Source organism: Amphiura filiformis, unplaced genomic scaffold (assembly GCF_039555335.1).
Source record: "Amphiura filiformis unplaced genomic scaffold, Afil_fr2py scaffold_21, whole genome shotgun sequence".
NCBI classification, from domain to species: domain Eukaryota; kingdom Metazoa; phylum Echinodermata; class Ophiuroidea; order Amphilepidida; family Amphiuridae; genus Amphiura; species Amphiura filiformis.
In genome coordinates, this window is record NW_027305485.1 from 2167333 (window position 1) to 2177488 (window position 10156).

At 37.2% G+C, this 10156-nt stretch overlaps 1 protein-coding gene across 1 annotated transcript; it reads right to left on the reverse strand.

The window, feature by feature from the left end:
- Positions 1–741: 741 nt before the first annotated feature.
- On the reverse strand, positions 742–6288 carry LOC140143401 (retinol dehydrogenase 11-like). Its single transcript, XM_072165257.1, has 6 exons — positions 6252–6288; positions 4258–4364; positions 3838–3973; positions 2931–3137; positions 1934–2141; positions 742–934 (listed from the first exon to the last, which is right to left on the reverse strand). Exons 1-6 carry the CDS (start codon positions 6286–6288, stop codon positions 742–744), a joined length of 888 nt encoding a protein of 295 aa, XP_072021358.1.
- Positions 6289–10156: the final 3868 nt, after the last annotated feature.

Consider the following 10156-nt stretch of genomic DNA (forward strand, 5'->3'; position numbering starts at 1 on the left):
AAACAATAATATTACTCAGTGGCGTAGATTTCTTTTTGACATGGGGGCGGAGGTAGGGTTGGAAAAAATTCAGTGAATCCAGCACCTTTTAGCGGCAGAATAAATTTGCTGTCTAAGCGCGCCCAAACCGCCCGAAAAATTTTGCCATTTTGAAGCGACACTGTTGAAATACGGTATGGTGCAAGAGTGGAATAGATTTGCACTTTTGGACCTCAAATGGCCAAATATGAGGTTAATTTGGTAAGAAACCAATATACAGCCGTCAACATGGGGGGGTGATTGTATGGACCAATCCCCCTGGCAAAATATTTGGGGGGGATCTACGCCTATGATATTATTATACTAACCCTAAACATCTAAGGATTTGGCTGAAATAGGACCCCTAAATGGCGATGCCTTCTGAAAATGTACCCCTTTTTCAAAAAGACGTCGACGATGCTTTGTGGTGAAAAACATACCCTTTAAGTCGACGTTTTGCTTGGACGCGGTACGTAGCAAGTCAAGTAGTGAGTGACTCCCGGGCCCTAAAGCGCATACACGCGATATACTACTACTACTATACTAATAATAATTAATATCTATATAATATCCGATCATTAATGAACCTTGCCTCTGACTATGTGGTTCCTATGCAGATGTTTATCGGTAAAAAAATATCGCTCCCCGTTGACTCTTATTTCCACATTTTTTTTTAAAGTGATGCATCTACATGTAGTTCAAATTAAAATGTTTAGATGAGTTTTACAGGCAAAGACCAGTTGCTTGGCAACTAACATCCCATAGTTTCTTTGCCAATCCGTCGTCACGAGCTAATTCGGACTCCTTAGCTACACGACAATTGTCAAAATAACGCCCTGAAATGTGCGTTATAGACTCCTCAAGAGCGCAGTAAATGGTCGTTTGTGCTCCGGCTCTCTCATTACTTCCCACAAGCCTGCAAAATTAAGAGAACAGAATAAAGGTCTGTTATTTGTTGCATTAGTTTGTACAGTACAGTTTGATTATATTAAAGAAAAGGAAAATGGAAATATGCTAAATTAATCTCTAGGTTGTAATTATCAGCCTGGTCCGCGAAGAAATACGTCACAACCTATTGACGAGTATATAGCGCCATCATTGACGGTATCGTCGGTTTCCGTTGTATTCTGGGATATAAAAGGTGACGTGTGTTTCCTTGTGTATTTGTCGCATTTGAAGAACGTTTTCGATACTTAAAATGCTCACTCAAAATAGCATTGTAATACCAAGCACGACGTCACAAATGTGACCATTGTGCGCTTGATAATTACCTCACCTTTGCAGTGCTCTTACATATTTTTTCTGCAAAATCTGGTAAGTAAAACACAATTTCCATAATAATGTAATTTCATGGTAGCCCAGCCCATTTTAAAGGTATGAAGCCACACCCAGCCCAGCATGGTCCGTTGGGGTATCACAGGTCACCGTTGGTCCCGGGGTTGTGTGTATCGACATTCATATAAAATTGGGAAGCGTTTCCCAGTAACGTAGCGTCTTAGATTTTACAGTTTAGAAAATCCCATAGGAAAATTGCCAAAAAATCTCTTGTGTCCCCAATCATACCCGGTGCTCCCCATCATGGTCGGTGCCCCTCCCGATAGGATAACTCACGTTAAGCCACTGGTGATTCTTCCTCTTGGCCTGCTTCAGTCCAAATCAGCATTTGGCCCATTTCAGAATTAATATGGAAAATGTACGCATTTGTCCCAGTAGAGTTAATCTGAAATGTCTACAGTTTTGGAAAGTAGGACTAGACGCCAATGAAAACTACTGAACGGGGGGAGGAGGAGTGACATGTTTGACAAAATACACTCGCCGGTATTTTTGTCGGTACATTCACAAGTTCGAGCACCCCCCCCCTCCTCATCCGAGAACCTGACCAGTGACCACGATTCTGGCTTTTATGGATACTTACCAATACCGAATGATTAACTTCCAGTAAAGTATTATAGGTATGCGAGTTGCCTCCCTGTACGTCGCAAGCATACTAGATAGAATAATACCCGGATGTACGCAGTAGGTAGTTACGCCAGATCCTTCAAGCCGTCGTGCAAGTTCTTTGGAGAATAGAACGTTGGCAAGTTTGCTTCTATTGTACTCTCGTAGACCAGGATATATGCGACCTGTAATATAACGTATTTATATTAATTTGCTAGTTCATTGGGGGCGAAAGTAGATCGGTGCCCCTGACCAAGTGTGTGCAGAGGTATTGAAAGCCATATACCTACCGAATAACTTACAAATAGTGTTTCAGATCATATTTATTTCATGTTTTAAAGCACTTTATGTTAATAAAAAATGTTTGCATCTTGAAGATTCGTCACTAGCTGCAGTGACGTAGCTAGGGATTGTGGCGCCCAGGGCTAATAATACAAAATACCCCTCTTCCTAAAACAATTGGACGCGGCGCCCAGGGCCAAGAATACAAAATACCCCTCTTCCTAAAACTATTGGACGCGGGCTCGCGAGAATGTGCATAAATACCACTAATTTGGTATAATCAAGTTAAATTTGGGTCTTTCCAATAACAGTCTATTTTTGTGTTGAAGGGCATTGGGAATTTCACCCGATACGCTAATGGGCCATATGTAAAATGTGTACTGCTTTAATTTATCGGTCACACAACGACCATCATGTCATACAGTTTGATCAGCTCATAATCGGCGGGAATTGTTAGGCTTTTATCACTACGCCGAAATGTAGACCCACATTAAAAGTGTCATAGTTTACCAATCTGTTCTCTATTGTGCTTTGAAAATTAACTACGCATTGGACTTGAATGAATAATTTGAGATGCTTCTGGCATGACGTCACAAGGGAATTCTCGAAAAAAAAAATCCAGATATTAATCCGCGATGATACAAGGCCCGCCGATTACGAGCTGATCAAAGTGTAGAAGCCAACGCACTTACCTTCTTCGTCTTTCGGAGAAAAGTACAAATCTCCTGGTTTCACGAGTCTATGACGATTAGACGAAACATTAACAATGCGACTTGGAGCACTATCTTTGATTTTATCTAATAATAACATGGAAAGCAGAAAGTGTCCAAAGTGGTTTACAGCAAAAACCGTATTATAGCCTTCTTTGGTGCGATGACCCTTAGCTGATTTACCAATTCCTATCAAAGAAGAAAGTAAAATAATGTTATTGCTATCATCATCTTCATCACTCCTTCCTCTTCAAATCAACAGTCAAAAGTGGATGCAGGGGGACAAGCCCTCCTACACAAAAATGAGATGGCTGACGATCTTTAGGCGATTTCGAAAAGAGAGGGATCCCCTCGTGCTCCTTAAGAATGGCAACTAGAGCCGTATTTGCTCTAAAGTGTGGGCACCGGAATAGAGGCCGTCAGCGTGACGTCATATGCCGCCATCTTGTGGGTTCACACTGTGATGGTCGTTCGATCTCCATGCGTGAACAGCAAAATCACTGCGTTGATGTGCGATAACAGCTGCGCGGCAAGCTGCGCCCTGCGCGTAGTGTCTAACGCATGGACACTCAGATCATTTGTACCCACAAGATGGCGAAAGGCTGACGGCCTCTATTGTTTTCTTTTTCATAAGTGGACTCCCTCTTTCGAAAACCCTTTCTTCCCCTGTGACAGCAATAGCAGGAGCACATGTATATTACATTTTTGGAGATCATTAGCCAGTGGCCCGGGCAGTGGCCCTTGATAGTTTTTTTTTCAAGATTTTGGAACGTTTCCCCTATCGTAACTTACTCTTCTATGATTTACAATGTTATAGCAATATAAGATATGTCAATACGTAAGTCTGGTCCTCTAAACTTTTTAAGTTTAGCATTTAGCATAATTTTACCTGCATTATTAATTAGATAATGAATTCTTGATTCTTGTTTCAAGACAGTTTCGGCAAATTTTCGGACGGAATCTTGATCGGAGAGTTCCAGTGGAATAAATATTACGTTGCTGCTTCCAGAGCGTCTTTGAATTTCCTGAAATTGATAAGGGTAAGATTTGATTGTTTTTTTTCAAAAAAGGCGTCGCAATACGAGGCTTCGAGGGTAGCAATTTCAAATTAGGATTTTTCTTAGTACCCCATCACCCCAATGTCAAAAAGAAATGTACGCCACTGTACATTTTTGAAACTTCAAAACACTATGTGGAAGTGAACATTACCATATGCGAGCCGTAGTTGGAACAAAAATGGCAAAGTCCGCAGAAATTATCCTATAATCAAGCCGTTAAATACCGTATTACACATCCCGATTTTCCCTACCTTGACTGCCTCTGTGGCCTTCTTTGGATTTCTGCAGCCAATAATAACTCGGGCTCCACGACGTGCAAAATCGATGGCAGTTTCTTTGCCAATTCCAGCATTTCCACCTGACATATAAGAATACTTATACTGCTAATTACAAAATACTATATACTACTCATAATGAAGCGTATAATAACAAAACAAACAAACATACAAACAACAAACAAACAAACAAACAAACAAACAAACAAAAGCTTTGAAAGTTGATGTCATGTATTGATTATTCGCATCCCTAAAATTCTCCATATTTGTTGCCAAAATTTTCACTTTCTTGTTGAAAAGGTTAATTTGTTAAAATATCAATGTCATTTAAAGCTCAAAATGTCAGCCTTCTCTTCCACTTAGGGTGATGGGTCAATATTTACTCTTACTACAATAATATTAATTTATTTATATTTATGTGAATGAATGAATGAATGAATAAATGAATGAATGAATGAATGAATGAATTATACAGGGAATGGCAGAATTCAAAATAATTGTTTTAGAGAGGAATAATAAAATCATGACGCTACAAATCAGAAATTAGAATTTTTCCAGTGTTTTCCTAACCAAATATTCTATATAGAATTGCGATAGCCTCAAGGTTCTGTTGTGTCCTGATTTAATTTGATTATTTAACTTTGTTTACCATGATGCAGTCATGTCCCGGGGGGGTCACTCCCATTGTGGCCTGTACACCATCCGCGATAATCAACTTTTGAAAAGCACCCTAAACAAGGATTTAACCCTTGGCTAAAACGACACCCTAAACAGGGATTTCATTCCTAACATCAAATTTCATACCCTAAATTTCATTTCCGCGTATTTAGAAATTGCAATTTTGCTACCCTTTTTTTTCAATTTTTCATGTATTTGACACCCTAAACGCGATACGCGCGTATCGTGCCTACCCACGAAAAACGACCCTTTTTACGCGTTTTCATTATCGCGGATGGTGTACAGGCCGCAATGGGAGTGACCCCCCCGGGAGTCATGTCTACAGTAACTATTAAACCAAGATAACACTCATTGAAAACAGCTCAACTATGTTACATCAGATCTTCTCTGGTTAAATCCACACTACACATGTTTCTGTTTTACCTGTGCGGTATTGCAATGAGCTGGTATTATAGTTTGAACCGGTTATAAGGCAAACTGTGCGGGCCTTTGTTTACGAAATGAGACAATAGTGTGCATATTGTTAACCAGCATTCTTGAAAATGAGAAACTTAATGGTTGTAGACCGTAACACGGTTTGGAAATAATTTCTTCATATTTTTGGTGTTATCTGTCGTTTACATATCCTTCCTAAAACACCAAAGTGCGAATATTTCCAAACACCTAAATTAGCTAAAAATTTAGGACATGTTACAAAACTATATTTTCTAGTATTTCAGAAGAGTACTTTAAATATTGGCCGGTTATTTTTCACACAGTGACGTTAACTAGGCAATGGCCTATACTTCTAACATAGACTATTTGTAGAGGTCACGCGTCAATGGTGAGAGCACTAGCTGTGTATTGTGTATAGGAAAACGGACAGTAACTGCAGTATGCATTTTTAAAGCCATTTCATGAGAGATGGGAATACCCTTTCCAATATTAAATCATGCAAGAGTTTGTGTGTAATGACATATCTTGGGTAAAGATGTTTTCGCCTTGAATCCGACTCGTAACAAGGTCCTGGGAACAAGGTACAATATAGGTTTCTATTGTAGCGACGAGGAAAATTGTTGAAACACGTCTATCTTTTTCTAGGGTCTGTGGTCTATCCAACCATTGATTTCGCTATTGTTTTGAATAATTACCATGATTACGTACTGTTACTTGTTTATTTAAAACCACAAAATTATTAAAAAAGAAAAAAGAAAACCAAAACACAACAACTACAAACTTTGAGCGACCATTTTAGTGCTGAAACTTCAACCACACAAAAATTGGATTAGTTATGGATTCAATTGATCACCTACCTGTAATAATCGCAGTTTTTCCATGTAAATTTGTCATTATGTTGTCACAATATCTCCTATAAAATCCGCCATTATATTTGAAACGACAATATAAGATATAAAGAACGAAAAGGAAAAGAAATGCACCTAGCGATGCCAAGGGGAGAAAAATAGACATGATTGCTGTTTTTGGTACATGTACATGTACATAATTATTATGTAGGCATATATATATATGCCGTACCCGGTGGTGCAGGTGGTCACTCGAGTTTGGACAGTGATCTTCGCTTGAACTGGTCAAGTTCACACAGACAACAAAACAAAGTTCAATGTACAATCCGAAAAGTAGCGCAAAAACATTTTTTTTTCGCTCTGTGAAAACCCAAGTTGTTGAAGGTCTGCAAAAATGTTTAGCAACTTTCCAAATTCATCGGATATGCTGTGTGGGCCAACTGTTTATTTGAAAATGTCTCATTAACTTTACACCTAGTTATTGTTCATTGGTTATTGGTTGAGTTTCGTTACTTTTCTGTATAAATGTATGAATAATAATAAATAAAAAAATTATATATATATATATATATATAATAAATAAATAAATAAATAAATAAATAAATAAATAAATAAATAAATAAATAAATAAATAAATAAATAAATAAATAAATAAATAAATAAATAAATAAATAAATAAATAAATAAATAAATAAATAAATAAATAAATAAATAAATAAATAAATGCAAATATTATGCTAATCTATACCGAAAAGGGTCTTTTAAAATTGGTAGCAGGGTTAGTTACCTGAAAACATATCTACTCATGTATCTCTCTGAACTTTTAAGACCGTAAAAAAAAAATCTAAAAACATTGTCCTGTATACATCTGTTAGTATATATTAGTTAGTGGTATTGAGCCATCATGGATTGATCCAATCAAATGTGTTTTACTTTATATTAAAGTGGATTATGCAGGGTTCAAAAGAAATAAATTTCTCCCTAAAATTGCAAAACATTTCTTTGCATAACTTGACATACATTTCGTTGATTTGAAAAATTTAAAAACGAATAAAGGAATCGTTTTCTTACTCTCCCAAAGTTCTTTTTTTCTCAAAATCTTTTTTGTTTTGGCCAAAAATAGTCACATTTTCCCAAAGTTCTTGTTCTCAAAATCTTTTTGTTTTTACCAAAAATAGTCACATTCTCCAAATTGATGCTTTCAGAAAAAGTTGCGCTCATTAAAATGAATGTCAAGTTATGCAAAGAAGTGTTTTGTAACTCCCAAATTGATTTTACCTTTTTTGAAACACCGGCCCAGTAAAACCTTCCAGAAAACCCCCGTACATGTCAATGAATCATTGTTTTATACTGCAAGATGACTACATGGGTGACTGGGTTATCCTATACATAAAAATCAAAGAAAACCAAAACAGCATTAAATCAATCAACTCATTCATATCGAGAATGTTTTTGTACATTACATGTGTAGGATGTTGAAAAGTGCAACTTTTTCTGAAAGCATCATTTTTGGCCAGTGGCGTAGATTTTTTGTTGATATGGGGGGGGGGGCACACCGTCATCGTCCCTATATCTTCGTGTCAAAATTGCCGTGATAGTACGATGAATCCTCACGTTTTTCAACAGCTACGCATGGTGATTTTGTTCGAGATAGGCCGAGCGACTCAGGCTAAGCATACAATTTGAGATTTTGAGAGCCTGCCACACTGTTTCTATTCTATGTTTTTACGATTTTCGCATGATCAGTATATGGCTGGCCGTAACCGCCACAACGTGGAGCTGCTACGCGTAGCTTACTTTTCGCTTCGCGGAGCTAAATTGACCAATCATGTTAGATCTTTTCATTACGCGGAGCCAGTGGATGCATCCTCGTTCCAGAGAGAAAAACTCTTGCCAAAATTAATGTTTACTATGGGGATTTTAAATGAATCGATTGTAAATAAACCACGACCAGTTGTACAGGATCAATACCATTGTTTGATTAGTGTATAGTCAATGTTACCTTGCATGCATGTGTCATGTGTGTGGCGTGTTTGTTTGTTTGTTTGTCTACTGTGTCAGGCCAGGATCACTGACACCCACGCGCGAAAAATGTTGTTATTTTGAAGCTAAATTGATGAAATATGGTGTAAAAGTATAATAAATTTGCACGGGCTAAAATGAGCAAATAATGAGGTTAATTTGGTCAGAAAAACATTATCAGGCGTCAACATTGGTGATTGTATGAACCATCCCCCTGGCTAAAATAAAAAGATATTGGGCTATTCCAGAAAATAAGTGCACACCCCCTATAGAGGATTAAATTTTCAATCAAAGAAATATCCGGATTTCCAAGTCTGCTTTCTGAAAAGGAATGGAATTCCAGTTGCCAATGTCACTTGAAAAAGCTTGGAAATCCAAATAAATGAAGGAAAAATCACGAAAATGTCCAAAATGAGCTCTCAAATTTTTCTGCTGGATTTTTTTACCTTTGGATACTTTAAAAATCTGGATTTCCAACAATCATGATTGGACAAAAAGTCCAGAAATCCGAACTCCTCTATAGGGGGTGTGCATCTATATTCTGGAATAGCCCATTGAGAAGAAAGAACATTGGGAGGGTAGGAAAACCCTAGGTTTTTAGATTTTTCATATGAACGAAATGTATGTAAAGTTATGCAAAGAAATGTTTTGTAATTTTAGGGGGGGGGGTATTATTTGTTTAACCCTTTATTTAATGTAAGCCACAGATTGCTATTTCATGTTTCCAAGGAAAATGGCAAGACAGTAACCATGTAACAGGAGTAGGTGTAAATTTGTAACCATGTAGGATGTTTCGTTACCAGCCCCCCGTTACCTGGGAAACAACACAACATAGGTTGTGGTGAATAGGCTGTAATGGGGAGTGACCTTTATTGGCCATTTTGTCAATAAGAAAGCATTTAAGATAGCGCAAACGATACTTTCTTTGACTTGCTTTTAAATGATGAGCAATTTGAGACCATTTTCGTTGAAATCGGAGCATTTTTAAATTTTGTCCCCTATGTGGTAGACTATGCCATAGTCGATTTTTGATAAATAAAAATGCGTTATTAATCATGATGAACGCAGTCATTTAAACTCGAAATTATACTGATGTTTATTACATCAAAATACTAGTATAAAATGGTTATGAAAAAGATTATATAATTATATTTGTGACAGTAAAAGTAATACGTAGGCTTATATTATTGAATGCAACATATCATAATGACATAACTATAATGGCACTTCAATACTGAACAATTCTAATTAAGAATCTGCTAGTTTATTACGAGTTAAAAATCGGAAGCTAACATACAGAGGGAGTACGGTGACTGAAAAGATGATCAGTTGTGAAAATCTATCAATTGTGCACAAATTAATTAAATCGGAGTTTTAAGCTTAAATGCAATATCCAGAGTATGCACAATCAGGGCAATGGGCAAGTGGACTACGGAGTAGTCTACCTGTGTGGCCAAAAAACCTGACCACCACCCCCCAAAAAAATTGACCTTTTTGCTTATAACTATAAGGTAGGCCAAACTATACATTTTCTGAATCCTTGCAATGAGAAAAATAATTTGGTGTGCTTGTGAACCAGATTTGAGCAACTTTGAAATTTGACCACTGTGTTGACCTTTAACCTTTGTTAACATCTTGAATGTGTTATAGGACCATAAAAGGAAGCTAAAAGTTGGTTTGGTAGAAATCCTGTGGGAGTCGTCTTTAACTTCCCGCAGATACCGGACTATACTTTGTGGATGGTTTTCTCAACATCTAAACATAAATGTGCTGTATGATTGGTAGGGTTTACATAGATGTGATGCACCGCCGTGAAAAATTGAGCTGCTTACCTACCCAAAAATTGTTGGTTATATGGTAGAAGGTGTTTTGAATGAACCATGAGAAAATGA

Excerpts from the sequence above, each read along its gene's own strand:
- LOC140143401 (XM_072165257.1), bottom strand. The coding sequence starts at position 6,288 with ATGACAAATTTACATGGAAAAACTGCGATTATTACAG. Across the intron at positions 3,974-4,257 it reads AGGCCACAGAGGCAGTCAAG|GAAATTCAAAGACGCTCTGG; the intron begins GTAGGGAAAATC and ends TATCAATTTCAG. Across the intron at positions 935-1,933 it reads AAGTTAATCATTCGGTATTG|GCTTGTGGGAAGTAATGAGA; the intron begins GTAAGTATCCAT and ends TTAATTTTGCAG.